Raw genomic sequence first — 14,882 nt, forward strand, 5'->3', positions numbered from 1 at the left:
AGATTGAATGCTTAAGCAGAAAATCAATGAAAGACGTTTGTAAAAATGTAAAACACTGCCACTCTCGTCAATGAATATTTTTTTGTTTTAGAAAATGTAGTTGTTTTTCATTAAACTGTGTTGTTTTGTTAACATATAATGGGTTTATTTTTATTTTTAAATGAATTCATATATACTTTAAAAAAATAGGGCTGGCCCTGTGGCCAAGCGATTAAAGTTCTACACACTCTGCTTTGGTGGCCTGGGTTTTGGGTTCGGATCCTGGGTGTGGACCTACTCCACTCATCAGCCATGCTGTGGAGGTATCTCACCGACAAAAAATAGAGGAAGCTTGGCACAGATGTTAGCTCAGGGCTAATCTTCTTCAAGCGAAAAAAGAGGAGGGTTGGCAATGGATGTTAGCTCAGGGTGAATCTTCCTCTCACACACACAAGAAAGTTTCTCCATTTTAATTTCTAATTTGATAAATATTGATAGATATAATCCCAATAAACAATGGCTTTTTGGGTCCTCCTGAAAGCAAAAAGTTTGAAAACCACTGATCAAGATAATTATTGTGAACAGTTTGTCAAGTTTAATACACTAAAGCCACGTTAATGGAACAATTTTCTATCTATCATAACTGAGAGCCTTAAGATCTGCATTCTGGAATGGTTTTAAGTCAAGTGAAGTAGATACGACTGTATTGCTTTCTCCTTGATTTTTAACATGCCATATCTGTTTCGCAAGATTGCTTGAATGTGTTTGGAATGCCACAGGGAAAGCGCTTTTAGTTTTGGTTTAAAAAGATGTCATGTAAATATCATTAGACTGTGTGAAATTAGACAATTACTAAAACCGTTGGTTTCAGAATTTTTAGGATACGTGTTATCATCTGTCCACTGTAAGTAGGTTAATAACCTGGCAGTAAATATCTTTGGCTATTAAACTATGTCACATTTTGACTGTTAATTCTTAAGTAGTTTTGCAGCTTTTGAAATACCTGGAAACTTTCATTTTTGTGCATTTGATTTAACACCAGATTTAACATTGAATTTTCAAGTCTAAAAGAAAGCAGGCTCTAACCTTTGATATAAAAGCTCACAAGCTCCTTCCTCTTGTTGCTTGAGGAACAATATTAGGTAACATTAAAATGATGCTTCTGTTTTTATTCACAGTTGGGGTTGGACTTGGAAGAACTCGAGGAAATAGAAGAGGATGCCGGCCTTGGGAACGGAGGCTTGGGGAGGCTGGCAGGTAACCCAGATGCCTGTCCAGGGCAGAGTCTTTCCTGATGCGGTGCCTTGGTGGTGGTCACATGGTGAGATTGAGGGCAGCCGTGCTCCCGTTGCTGGTCGGTCAAGTAAATTGGTCCCTGAGAGTGGATGGGGAAGTGTTTCTCCAGATTGAAATCTTTGCCACCAGTGGAAAAAATAAACAAAAATTATATGTTCTCTTTCACACAAGGGGTGTTTCATAACTGTGAAGCCAGCTTGCCATCGTTGGGTAACTGGTGCTGGAAGGGCTTTCCAGTGTACCAGCCACTCTCTACTGTCCAAAACTCAGTAACTGGGAGAAAGACAGATGGAGAGAAGCACAGAAACACGGATGTAGACACAGACACACACACACAGGCACGCACACACACACACACAGTTTGTGAACGTAGCCCAACTTACGGCCAGCTGGTCCTGCTACAGTAAACAGGAAATGGCCCTCAAATAACAGAGCCGTTCCTTTTGGGTGTATTGCTCTCTTGGACCACCCTGAGCGTACTTAGTATTGTTTTGTTTTTTTTCTGTTTAATCACTTTGCCAGTCTTTTTGGGGAGAGGGAGCTGGGTTAAGAACACAGTGACAATAGCAGTCTTGCTGAATTGATTTCACTGTCCACTCGTGGGCACAGTGTTTCTGGGGCAGAGATAAACCAAGTTTTGTGCTGTCCTGGTGTGTGGAGGGGCCCTGGGAGGGTGGGCATGAGCCCTGCCACTTTGCATCACTGCCCCTTCAGGGAATTGTCATTTTGTAAAGGGAGCGCACACTAAAATTTATCTGTGGGGTGTGCGTGTTTATGTTTTTAAATTTTAAGTTAAATTCTTCAAAAATTATGAATGCCTCATGTGTTCCTTTCAAACAAAATAGCACTATTTCTATATCTCTATAAAGGATCTGTATAAAGAAACGTTTAGCAAGGCCTGCTCCATCTCCCTGCCCTGGTGTGAAAGCCTGGTGGACATCCTGCTCAAAGGCAGGGCTCGCCTTAGTCTGCGGGTTTAGTTTACGAAGGTGCAATCGTACCGAACACGTTAAGCTGTGGCTCGCTCCCCTGCAGACCACATTGTGGCATCCAGGCCGTTGGGCAGAGTGCAGCCCCGAGGGAACCCCAGTGTACCGTGGGCCCCTAGGCTTCAGTCCCCTGTACCCCCGATGACATTCTCTTGATGGTGATGGTCTTCCCACTTGGTCCTTTCTCTGTCAGTAAAAACAGAATGTGTTTTCTTGAGCTCCAGGCAAGCTCCAGACCGCTTGGTCTCCTTCACTGGAGCGGCTGCCTAACGTCACCCCTCACCCGAGGTGGTGGCCATCAGCAGGGCAGCCCCCGCCCATGGCCGTCCACTTCAGTTCAGGCCTCCTCAGGCCTTTTGCAATCTGATTCCTGTCGACCTCCCAGGCGCCTTTCCTGCCACATCTGTGGGGCCCTGGCCTTCCCAGGCCAGGCACCTCCTCTCTGGGCCCCTCAGGTGCCGTGGACTTCTGTTGCCTATGCAGGCCAGGGGCACCCCCAGCCTGTGTGGCCTGAGTGTGGTGTTCCCTCCTGCGAGCGTGATTTCCTCAGAACAGGGGCCCAGATCCTGCCTCTGTGGATCTTCTTACACTCCCTTAGCAGAGGGCTGACGCCCAGGGCTCTGGGCCTGTTTGGTGAGTTGGGCACCTGTTTTATTTGCTTGTGTTTCGTGTGGAGGTTGTTTCTTTTCATTTCTTTTTAATCCAGAAGTTGAATAAGCTGCCTTCTGGATCTGTATTCCAAACATTGTGATATTTCCCTCAAGGCATCTTGATTGAAACAGGGGCTCAATTTGGTGGCATGCCACTCCAGCCACTTTCCAGGGGGCCCAGTGGCACCTCGGCCTTGGATGTTTGCCCTTGTGGATGGTGAAATGTCCATTCCCAGCCCTGGCTTCTGTGCCTTCCTCACTAGCGTGGGGGAGAGACTTTGTGACGTGTCCAGACAGCTTGGACTGTGAGGAGAGGGTGCGCGGTGGGGGGCCTTCAGCCTGGGGCAAGCTCTCTAAGAGAAAGGTGGCAGTCGGGGCCCATGCATTTAGAGATGTGCTGAGTTTGAGGGTGTTTTCTGTGGGATTCTTCACCTCTTCCCTCCGGTCTCCCCACATCCCCAGAGCCCCCCCAGTGCCGCCTTCTTGTCATAGCCCCAGGCTCTCAAGCTGCAGGGGGTGAGAAGGGAGCTCAGTCTTCCTTCTCATGAACCTGAGGCTAACTGGTCCCCACTGAACCACTGGTGCCCTGGCGCCGGCCTCCCAGTGCCTACTTAACGTGGGTGTCTGGGCCTTGCTTCCCCTGGGCCTTGCATCTGGTGGTTGTCTTTGATCTCAAGAAGGTCTTTGTGTTTGGAATTTTCAGCCTGCTTCCTTGACTCGATGGCCACCTTGGGCCTGGCAGCATACGGCTATGGAATCCGCTATGAGTTTGGCATTTTTAACCAGAAGATTGTCAATGGCTGGCAGGTGGGTACGGTTTGGTTCTTTCACTCATTTGCAGCTCTCATTCACACAAGGAAAGAGACAGGGGCACTTTAGTTTGTTTTTTTTCACTTTAAACTCCTTCCTGGAGAGACTGCGTGCCAGTCCTAGGGGAAGTGGAGGTTGGTCACATCAGGACAATCCTATGAGCTTTTGTGCAAGCTCGTTGCAACAGCTTCTGTGTGGTGGCTGAGAAGTCTGGTAGGGTGAGACCCAGAGCCTGGCTGGGCCTTACAGGAGAGGCCAAGGAGTGAGGACCCCATGGTCCGTGTGCTGGTTTCCTGTTGTACCTCACTGCAGAGAGAAGGTGGCCCTCTCTGTTTCACCCCCAGTGGGACGATTGACCTAGAGTTATTAGAAAGAGACTTATTGTAGGTTTTGTTCCCACCTTCTGTCTTCGCTCCCTCACACCAGTGAAGGGACGGCACCCTGTGGGGTTAGAGGACAGACTCTGCAGAGAAAAGTGGCCTTTAGAAAGAGTGAGCCTCGTTCTAAAGCATCAAACAGCTAAGTAAGGTGGTCAGGACCACATTGCTAAAAAGGTAATCTCAAAATACAGGCTCAGCATCCTCCACAAGTCGAGGTGGCCATTTCTCTCACCTCAAAATGGCAGGCATTACTCTTCTACGTGGATGGAGAATAGTGTATTTAATATAATTTGGGATCTAAAAGTCACAGGTAAACCAGGGCTGGGTTAGGATCGAAAAGTTTGTAACATAAGGGTAAGTAGAGTCTGAAGAAGGTGACAACTGGGGTGATGAAATGTCCTGTATCTTGGTGGGGTTTGGGTCATACAGGTATGTGCATTTGTGAGAACTCATCAATAGTACTCTTTAGTTTGTACATTTCATCGTATACATTAACCTAAAAATAAACACATGACAAACTGTACTTAGTGGCATGCATGTTGGCGTGCTCAGTGGAGGAGGGTACAGATGTCTGCAGCTTACTTTGAAATGCTCAAAAAATTATTGGATTGATGGGTGGATGTGCAAACGGTCAAGTGTAGCACATGTTAACAGTTCTGTAATGTAGGTGGTGGTTGTGAGTGTTCACTGGCAATTCTTCTAACATTGCTGTGTGTTTGAAAATGCTCATAATAAAAAATTGGCAAAGTAAAGTATGGCTAAAAGTAAAAGAAAACTTAAAACAGATTTGTATCTATTGCTTAATTTATAGAAATGCTCTCTCCAACCTTAAAAAGAGAAATGCACCTTTCCTCCTGGTGCATGCCACTGGTTTCACTCAGTTCTGTGTATGTATGTGTGTGTCAGACTTACTCCATACTTGTACATGTGTGTTCTTTGAACGTTCTGGCTCTTTTCTAGTCTGTTAGTGTGTGTGTTTGTGAGACAGAAACTGAGGCTTCTCCTTGCCTACTTGTTGTTATGGTTACAGCAGGAAGGTTTTTTGGTGTTTTCTGTCTGTTTGACCACAGACACTTCTTTCTTATGGTTCCTTGTTCCTATACCTCTTGCCACCTTGTGTGACAGTTTAAAGACAGTCCTTGGATGACACGTGAGTGGTGAACTCACCCTTCTCCCACCCTGTTTTCATGGGAACCAGTCATTTGGAACGGCTTTAGTTGATTTTAACTATAGCAGAATTAAGTGTGGGCAGTGGTTGCACAGCATCAGTGTGGCTAACAGGGGCCACAGGCCAGCCTGCCTCTCAGGGACGGGGGCTCCGGAGGGGAGACCCCAATGTCTCTTGTATTTGGGAAGATGCTGCCTCTGCAGATGACCCATGGAACCACTTACTGTATGGGAGATGGCCAGGCTCTGCTGTGGGAGAATCTTACTGATGTACAAGGACGTGCCACCCGATCAAAAGGCAGTATTAGTCCCGGGACGATTGTGTGCTGCACCAAACAGAAGTCCTGCGAGCAGCACTTGGAGAGGTGCATATTGGAGCTGTGGCCTCAGCTGTGTCACCTGCTTACGTCGCAGCCCGTGTGCTCTCTCTCGACTTCTGCTGTGTAAAGACCATCCACAACCCTCGATGTAGCACACATAAGGTTGTTTGTTAAGTTTAAAGAAAAAAAGACTTGATCTCATTTGAGTTTTAGTTAATTTATATTTATAATTCTTCATTCAGTGCCCTACCAAATTATTTTATTCCATTGCTTGCAAGCAGAATAAATTCCACAGGGTGGTGGGAAAAGCAACTCCACCAAATGCGTCCACTCAAAGGATTGTTAGTCTGTGGACAGGAGTGTTTTTGTGTATTTACTGATTTTGAATGCCACTTGGGTGTAGTTTTTGGAAAGTAAGCTGCCTTGAGGAAGGCCTAGCAGAAAGGTGCTGTCTTCTAGAGGGTGAGCGGGAGCTCCCGCTACAGGCGCTCTGGGGGCGGCTCGGCCCCGGCACCATGCCGCGGGGCGTCATTTCAAAGCAGTGGGCTTTCAGAGCCCTTCTTTTTTTAAAAAAATAACAGCTTTATTGAGGTGTCAGGTGGTTTTTAATGTATTCACAAAGTTGGGTAACCTTCTATTTCCAGAACATTTTCATCACCCCAGAGAGAAACTCTGCCCATTTGTAGTCACACCTCTGTGCCTGATGACTGTTGCTCTGCTTTCTGCCTCTCTGGGTTTGGCAGTTCTGCACATTTCATGTAAATGGAATTATACAGTTCTTTGACTCAGCCTAATGTTTTCAAGATTCATTTGTGTTGTAGCAGGCATCACGACTTCATTCCTTTTTGTTGCTGAATTCAGGTGATTGTTAATGTCTTTTTACTTCGATGCATTTTTCTGTATTTTAGATGAGTTTGTTTCTTTTCTTTTTTTTTTTTTTGAGGAAGATTAGCTCTGAGCTAACATCTGCTGCCAATCCTCCTCCTTTTTTGCTGAGGAAGACTGGCCCTGAGCTAACATCCGTGCCCATCTTCCTCTACTTTATATGTGGGATGCCTACCACAGCATGGCTTGCCAAGTGGTGCCATGTCCGCACCTGGGATCTGAACCAGTGAACCCCGGGCTGCCACGTGCATACTAAACCACTGCGCCACTGGGCTTGCCCCTCTTTTTTGTTTCTAATAAAGATTTTATTTTTCCTTTTTCTCCCCAAAGCCCCCGGTACATAGTTGTGTATTTTTAGTTGTGGGTCCTTCCAGTTGTGGCATGCGGGATGCCGCCTCAGCATGGCTTGATGAGCGATGCCATGTCTGTACCCAGGATTTGAACCGGTGAAACCCTGGGCAGCTGAAGCGGAGCATGTGAACCCAACCACTCGGCCATTGGGCCAAAGCCCCGAGTTTGTTTCTTTAATAGCCCAAAGTGTTAATTTTTTTTTTTAATATTTATTTACTGTTTCTTTGACTTTTGTTTTTGAGGAAGATTGGCCCTGAGCTAACATCTGCTGCCAGTCCTCTTTTCTTTGCTGAAGAAGACTGACCCTGAGCTAACATTCATGACCATTTTCCTCTACTTTATATGTGGGACACCTGCCACAGCATGGCTTGACAAGCGGTGTGTAGGTCCACATCCGGGATCTGAACCGGTAAACTCCAGGCCGCCAAAGCGGAACGTGAGAACTTAACTGCTGTGCCACCAGGCCGGCCCCCAAAGTGTTAATTTTTAAACACGTGGCCTTGACTGGAATTGAAATCTTTGCATTGTACACAGGCTGTAGTTTGGTTTCAGTGCGGGGCAGCATCCTCTCGACAGCGTGGTCAGTGCAGGCCAGGACGAGTTCAGCCCGGGCCTCGGACTGTCTCTTCCTTCCTGAGAACTGACCTCACTGCCGGTGCCTTTCCAGGTGGAGGAGGCCGATGACTGGCTGCGCTACGGCAACCCCTGGGAGAAAGCCCGGCCTGAGTACATGCTTCCTGTGCACTTCTATGGGAGAGTGGAGCACACCCCCGAGGGCGTGAGGTGGCTGGACACACAGGTATCCAACCCGAGTGTTCCGGGAAGCCTAGGCTGAGGGGGGTGCTGCTCATGCTTCCTTGTCGGTCTGATTCCCTTTGGGAGTGGGAGGCGTGCTGCTTCCCCTGGGACCTGACTCCGGGTCCAAACCTGGGAGGGCTTCCTGCCTCATTCGCTTCATCAGGAGCTGTCCAGACAGCAGAAGATGCTGAAAGTGAGGCCACACTCTTTGCGGGTTAACAGGAGCTGTGTTGCGGTGAAGACCAGCAGTTTGCTGGCAAGCAGGCCAGCGTTGTGACAGGGACAGGGACAGGGCACTGATCCCCTGGGGACATGAAGAGCCCCCTATCATCTCCAGAGAGTAGGCACTCAACATGCTCCCTCGCCACATGTTCCTGGTCCCACTGGCCTCAGTAGTGTCTCCTGGGTGCAGCCCACCAGTTACTCTGAGCCATCAGAACCCTGGGTGTGTGGAGAGGGGTAGGCGGAAGTCCCAGTGGGGCACAGGCCACCCCTGCCAGGTGGGTCCTGACGGGGGGACCAGGACAAGCGTGGAGTGCTTGGCTGAATGGGGTATCAGGCATAGTAGGCGCAAATGTGGAGCGTCTAGCCCGACTCAGAGACAGCAGAGAGCGCACATCTTGGTGGGTTTAGGGGGCAGAGGGGACGAGCAGGAGAGGCTTCGTGAGAAGAGGGGTAGTTGTAAAGAGTACGACTTACTTGTCTAATGGTGGGGGTAGGATGAACAAAAATGCATGAGCCCGGGAGAGTGGGGAAGTGGCAGATGTGCAAAGGTGAGTCATCCAGATTTTGTGCAACGTAGGTGTTAAATAGGGCGCATGGGGCTGGAGCTGGCTGGAGCGGCGTTGTGGAAGCCTCCGATGCCGTAATTAGTAGTAGTTAATTTGAAAAAGCAGAGAAGGGATCTGGTTTCTAAATGCATGTGCTTGTAGAAGATGAATGTGTCTGTGTGGGTGCAGAGGCGCAGAGACTGCTGTGGCATCCCAGGTGGGATATGATAAGGGCCTTAACCTGGAGGGCTGGCCGTGGAGTGGGAAGGAGGGGGTTGGAGATGCATTTACAGGGCTTGTCACTGGCGTGGACAAGGCCGTGGGGGTTGGGGAGCAGAGGCAGAGGCAAGGACTGAGAGGAGAAAGGAAGGGGAAGATACCCTGGGCTTTACCTTGGCGGTGCCGTTCTGCAGTCCTCTGTGCCTGTCAGAGCTGACTTTGTCTTGGAAAGTTGCACAGTTCCACCGTGAGCTACCATAAGCATGCCTGAGGGTGAGGAGTCCCATCTGGGAGTCCGAGGGCTGGAAGTGACCTTGAGGCTGGTGCACTTCTTCTGTGCTTGGCAAGAGCAAAGCTGATACTTCTGGACAGATGGGAATCGGGAGGGAGCATGGCAGGCCCCGTGGGTGGAGAGCAGATCCCGTGCTTTCAGGAGCAGTGTGTGTGGGCTGGTTTGGTTTCACTGAGGGTTAGAGGTGAAGGCGTCCAACATGGGGAGCCTGGCCACAGACCTTGGAAAATGGAGGACGAAAATAGAAGTCGTCTGTTGGCAGTAGTTAGCTGAGTCCTGAGACTGCTCAAGCAAAGTTGAGTGAGAAGAGGGAAGGTGTGGAGGGCAGAGCACGAGGACATGGGAGGAGTGGCTGCTAAGGGAGCATGAGCCAGGTTAACACAGCAGCCCCTTGAGGAGCTGAGGAGGCATTCTTAAGTTGATGCCAGTATTGAAGGAGGTAAAGCTAGGCAAGACAGTGTGACCTCGAGAGTGTGGTCTGTCACAGGTGCTCCTGGCTCGGGACATCAGTGAGCTGGGGCTGTGGGCACAGTGAGTGACAGGGCATGAGGGGCGTGAGTGACAGGCGTTGAGTGTGTTTTGGGCAGAAGGAGAAAAGCTGGAAGAGGGTGAGCAGGTGGGCCATCAACAGGGAGGTAGAAACTGCTTCCTGCAAGGCTGGAGGCTGGAGCTGCCCCACCCGGCTTGACCCAGGACTGGGGACGGTATCTCTGGTCACCTCGATTCTGACTGTCTCTCCCTCGACCAGGTGGTGCTGGCCATGCCCTACGACACCCCAGTGCCGGGCTACAAGAATAACACCGTTAACACCATGAGGCTGTGGTCCGCCAAGGCGCCCAATGACTTCAAGCTCCACGACTGTGCGTTCCACCGGCTTGTCTCTGGGTGGCTTGTCCCCAGTTCACTCCACACAGCTCCAGGCCCATCTCCACCCTCTCACTGCTGCAGATGCCACATGGCTCCCCTGCTGTGGGAGGGCAGAGGGCAGGTTCCCCATGAGTACCTGGGCTCGCCAGGGAGGGCCCACAGGACAAGCCAGTGTGCGTCGGCCCCCACGTCCTCAGGAGAGAGTGGGGGCCTGGCGTGCTTCAGGGTGCATGGCTCCCAGCGCAGCTCTGCGGGGTAGGGCGTGTGGCAGGCAAACCAGCTGCTCTGCGGGTGCCTTCTGTTCCGGAGCGCTTGCCCTTGGAGTGCTAAGGGGACATGTGAGAAACCTCAGTCTAAGGCACCCGAGAGTCTCGAGAGAAGGCTCTCAGGTCCTGACCTCCCCGTCTCTGCCCTCAGTTAACGTGGGTGGCTACATCGAGGCGGTCCTGGACAGGAACCTGGCCGAGAACATCTCTAGAGTCCTGTATCCGAATGACAATGTGAGTAGCTCCTAGGGTTAGTTCCTGTCTGTGCCATCCTCTCCAAGTGGAGAAAAGTCAACTGCAAGGCTGGGTTCTCTGGTGGGACTTGTTTGCTGGCCCCGCATTTGTCAGGCGAGCCTGTAAGTGGCCACCAGCGGCCCTCATGTGGCTGCTCGGACTGAGGACGGGCACGACATCCTCGATGAAGTCCACTGACTCCAAGCATGCCTGTTAGCGTCTCCTCTTTGCTCTCTCTTCCTGAGCGGATCTTTAGGGGGCTTCTTGGCCTTTCTCATACACCTGCTGCTCCGTGATACGTGGCTGCCCCTGAGGGCTGGGTCTGAGCCGACTCCACATGAGGCCGCCTGCAGGGCCTGGGAGCCCGACAGACCTGAGTTAAGCTGGTTTCTGCTCTTCCAGCACATGATGCCACTTCCCCAAGAGTCGGATGATCCATTTGTCAAGGGGACAGCAGTCCATATTTTGCAGTGACACTTTGAGATGAGACAATCATGATTTGAAAAGCTCTTAGCACATGCCCCCCATGTACTAGGTGAAGGTCACAGCCACATTCTCCATAGCCACCAAATTTAGCATCTGGAATTTGCCTATCTTAGTGGGTTGCATGTTTTTTAATTAGAATAATATGTACACATAGTAGCAAAGGGCGTTGTTGCTGGAGGGCATACAGCAAAATGTTTTCCCATTCCCCCCATCCTGCCAATCCCCCCCTCGGGATTGTGAGCAGGTTCTGAAGCTTCAGGTGCAAGGCATTTTTTTTTAATGTGGTAATGGTATTTATTTGATTTATGTATGTATTTTTTTTGCACTGAGGTCATAATAATTTATAACATTGTGACATTTCAGTTGTACATTAATGTTTGTCAAACACCATATAAGTGTGCCCCTTCACCCCTGTGCCCACCCCCCACCCCTTTCCCCCCTGGTAACTACTAATCTGTCCTCTTTGTCCATGTGTTAGTTTATCTTCTGCGTGTAAGGGAAATCATACGGTGTTTGTCTTTGTCTGGCTTATTTCTCTTAACATACTACCATCAAGGTCCATCCCTGTGGCTGCGAATGGGATGGTTTTGTCTTTTTCATGGCTGAACAGTGTTCCGTTTTATATATATACCACATCTTCTTTATCCAGTCCTCAGTAGGTGGGCACTGGGGTTGCTTCCACGTCTTGACCGTTGTGAATAATGCTGCAATGAGCATAGGGGGGCATGAGTCTCTTTGTATTGTTGATTTCAAGCTCTTTGGATAAATACCCAGTAATGGGATACCAGGATTGTATGGTATTTCTACTTTTAGTTTTTTGAGGAGTCTCCATTCTGTTCTCCATAGTGGCTGCACCAGTTCGCATTCCCACCAGCAGTGTGTGAGGGTTCCCTTTTCTCCACAACCTCTCCAACATTTGTTGTTTTTTGTCTTGTTGATTATAGCCTTCCTAACAGTGTAAGGTGATGTCTCATTGTAGTTTTGATTTGCATTTCCCTGATGATCAGTCATGTTAAACATCTGTTTATGTGCCTGCTGCCTATCTGTATATCTTTGGAAAAATGTCTGTCCATATCCTCTGCCCATTTTTTGATTGGCTTATTCATTTTTTTGTTGTTGAGTTGTGTGAGTTCTTTATATGTTTTGGAAATCAACCCTTTGTCGGATATATGATTTGTGAATATTTTCTCTCAGTTGGTGGGTTGTCTTTTAATTTTGTTCCTGGTTTCCTTTGGCAAGGCATTTTTATAACACCCGCACTTTGGAGAGTGTGTTTCCGGGTGGCTCTGGCATTCCTGGTGCTTGGCGAGGCTTTATGAACAGGGACTAGACCTTCCTGCCTGCAGCACACCACAGGCCAGTGTGAGCCTCTGCTGCTGCGCTTGTGCTTGCTCTCTGTGTGAAGGTCATATGCAGGTCAGGCTGCTTGAGAGCTGCCTGCGCCCTTGAGCCAGGCGCCTGCCTCTGGCTCCAGAGGTGGGATCGAGGTGTCAGCACCATGCGGGCTCTCAAGGGTGCTTCTTCTTTCATCCGTGTGCACATCTCTGCAGTCTCCGGGCCAGGCCCCCAAGCCTAGCACCCCGTTCTGGACCCTGGGGGGCCTCCTGAGGCCGTGGCCTGGGTGGGTGAGCTGCTGATGCCAGAGCTGTCCTGTGTCTGCAGTTCTTTGAGGGGAAGGAGCTCCGCCTGAAGCAGGAGTACTTTGTGGTGGCTGCCACCCTCCAGGACATCATTCGCCGCTTCAAGTCCTCCAAGTTCGGCTGCCGGGATCCAGTGAGAACTTGTTTCGAGACGTTCCCAGACAAGGTTCGTTTGTCCATGGGGCGTTGAGCTCATGTGGAAGGACAGGATGTTCTCAGGCTTGATTTCTTCCTCCAGGCCAGGGTGTGGGCGGGAAGGGGCTGGGGTGGGACAGCAGCACCCCCTAACCTCAGTCTACTTGTCGTCAGGGGTCGGGCCCCCTTCCTCCCCGATCAGGGCCACACTTAGGAGTCGAGGCAGCAAGGGACTCTAAAATCTGCTGTGGGCAAAACCCGACGTGTGGCAGGCTGAGCTCAGTGATTTCTAAGCAAAGCCAGCATAACCGAGGTGAAAGGAAGACTGAGTCAGGAAGAGCTCTGTATCACCGAGGCCTCGGGGGCAGAAGGCCTGCAGCTCTTGGACTCCTGCTGCAGAGCACACTTGGCTGCAGAACCGGCCCACACGGTCCTCTTGGTCCCTCCTTGTGGCCCCCCAGGCCCTGCCCCTGCTCCTCGGTCAGTTTTCACGCTAGGCCCAGCCCCGGTGTGGTGCTGTCTGCTTCCTGCTGACCGTCCTGTAGGCCAGGCTTCCCGGGGTTGGGGGAGCCGCTGAGGACCCCAGTTCTGTGCACGCCAACCACCGTGGCACACACAAGGGCTGGGGGATTGAAGGGATTGCCATGTGTAAACTGCAGGTTGCCATCCAGCTGAACGACACCCACCCGGCCCTTGCCATCCCCGAGCTCATGCGCATCCTGGTGGACGTGGAGAAAGTGGACTGGGACAAGGTGAGCACTGAGGACAAGGGCACGGGGTATGGAGTCCCACAGACCTGGGCACATGAGGTGACAGTGCTCCCCTGACCTTCGAGCCTATCCCAGCAACAGTCATGAGTACTCAGCTAGTCCTAGAAGGCCTCCTGAGGGAGGCCTCTCCCCTGTGACCTTGGGAGAACAGAGGGACATTGTTCCTGGAAAGACAGGGCCATGGGGAGGAGAAGGATGCTCCAGGAGTGGGTCTGGGTTTCTCCCAAGGGACCAGGACACAGTGAGTGGGAGCAGCGGTGCAAGGACACAGAAGAGCAATTTTCTGGAAGAGAAGAAAAGATTCTGACACTTCTTTGAGCTTCTCGCATATTTTTTCTTATCATAGAATTGTGGCTAAAAACCCAGGAGTGTTATGTTTAAAGAAACACACTGTTGGAGCCGGCCCTGTGGCCAAGTTGTTAAGTTCGTATAATCCGCTTCGCTGGCCTGGGGTTTCACTAGTTTGGATCCTGGGTGCGGACATGGCACCACTCGTCAGGCCACGCTAAGGCGACGTCCCACAACTAGAAGTTACTCACAACTAAAAATATACAACTGTATACTGGGGAGATTTGGGGAGAAAAAGAAGAAGAAAAAAAAAGATGGGCAACAGTTGTTAGCTCAAGTGCCAATCTTTAAAAAAAAAAAACACACTGTTTACGTATCTGTAGGTTTATTTTCCTGACTCGACTTACTTTGGTCCTAGATTCTTTAGTGGGATTTTCTTGATCCACTTTAGTTTAACTAAACCAACCCATAAAACCAGAAAGCAGTTTGACCCCATTTTATAGCACCCAGAGCCCTCTCTGGTTGTGGGGTGTACTTCTGGGTGGGGCTGGGCAGCCCCGACTCAGGTCCTGTCCGCTCCTGGCCAGCAGAGGGCAGGGCCACACTGTTTATCAGTGTTCTCCAGACGTGAATGTATAGTCAGTTTACTGGAAATAAAGCAGAAAACTGGTTGGTGCTCTGTTTTGTTTACTAATAAAAAATGGTTTAGGGGGCTGGCCCCGTGGCCGAGTGGTTAAGTTCGCGTGCTCCGCTGCAGGCGGCCCAGTGTTTCATTGGTTCGAATCCTGGGCGCGGACATGGTACTGCTCATCAAACCACGCTGAGGCAGCGTCCCACATGCCACAACTAGAAGGACCCACAATGAAAAATATACAACTATGTACTGGGGGGCTTTGGGGAGAAAAAGGAAAAAATAAAATCTTTAAAAAAAAATGGTTTACAAAAGAAAAAAATGGGGGTGATTCCCAGGTGGTAGGGTAAGCGTTATTCATTTATGTGTGTGTGCTGGGTCAGCATGTAAAATATACGTGGGTCATGTCAGGAAAGAGAAGGGTACAAGGCTCAGTTTTGGGTTTTGAGAAGGTTCTAGACAGGCGCCAGAGAGCAGAGACTTGTGGCCAGCTGGGCCCGTTTCTGGGGGATGTGAAGTCTGCCTTTGATCCTAGACTTCCCCCTTGCCTAGGCATCTGGCAGAAGAGCTGCTTGTTTCTAAACAAAACACACTGGAATGTTCTAGGCCTGGGAAATCACGAAGAAGACCTGCGCGTACACCAACCACACTGTGCTGCC

At 50.1% G+C, this 14,882-nt stretch overlaps 1 protein-coding gene across 1 annotated transcript in view; it reads left to right on the forward strand.

Moving 5' to 3' along the window:
* PYGB (glycogen phosphorylase B) overlaps positions 1 to 14,882 on the forward strand; it is a 56,714-nt gene that overhangs the window by 23,488 nt on the left and 18,344 nt on the right. Inside the window, exons 3-10 of the mRNA XM_046678022.1 lie at positions 1,158 to 1,236; positions 3,618 to 3,721; positions 7,495 to 7,626; positions 9,655 to 9,766; positions 10,191 to 10,273; positions 12,422 to 12,565; positions 13,194 to 13,286; positions 14,830 to 14,874. Of these exons, the coding sequence (XP_046533978.1) occupies positions 1,158 to 1,236; positions 3,618 to 3,721; positions 7,495 to 7,626; positions 9,655 to 9,766; positions 10,191 to 10,273; positions 12,422 to 12,565; positions 13,194 to 13,286; positions 14,830 to 14,874 (792 nt within the window). The remainder of the gene's footprint in view (positions 1 to 1,157; positions 1,237 to 3,617; positions 3,722 to 7,494; positions 7,627 to 9,654; positions 9,767 to 10,190; positions 10,274 to 12,421; positions 12,566 to 13,193; positions 13,287 to 14,829; positions 14,875 to 14,882) is intronic.

Source organism: Equus quagga, chromosome 12 (assembly GCF_021613505.1).
Source record: "Equus quagga isolate Etosha38 chromosome 12, UCLA_HA_Equagga_1.0, whole genome shotgun sequence".
NCBI classification, from domain to species: Eukaryota; Metazoa; Chordata; class Mammalia; order Perissodactyla; family Equidae; genus Equus; species Equus quagga.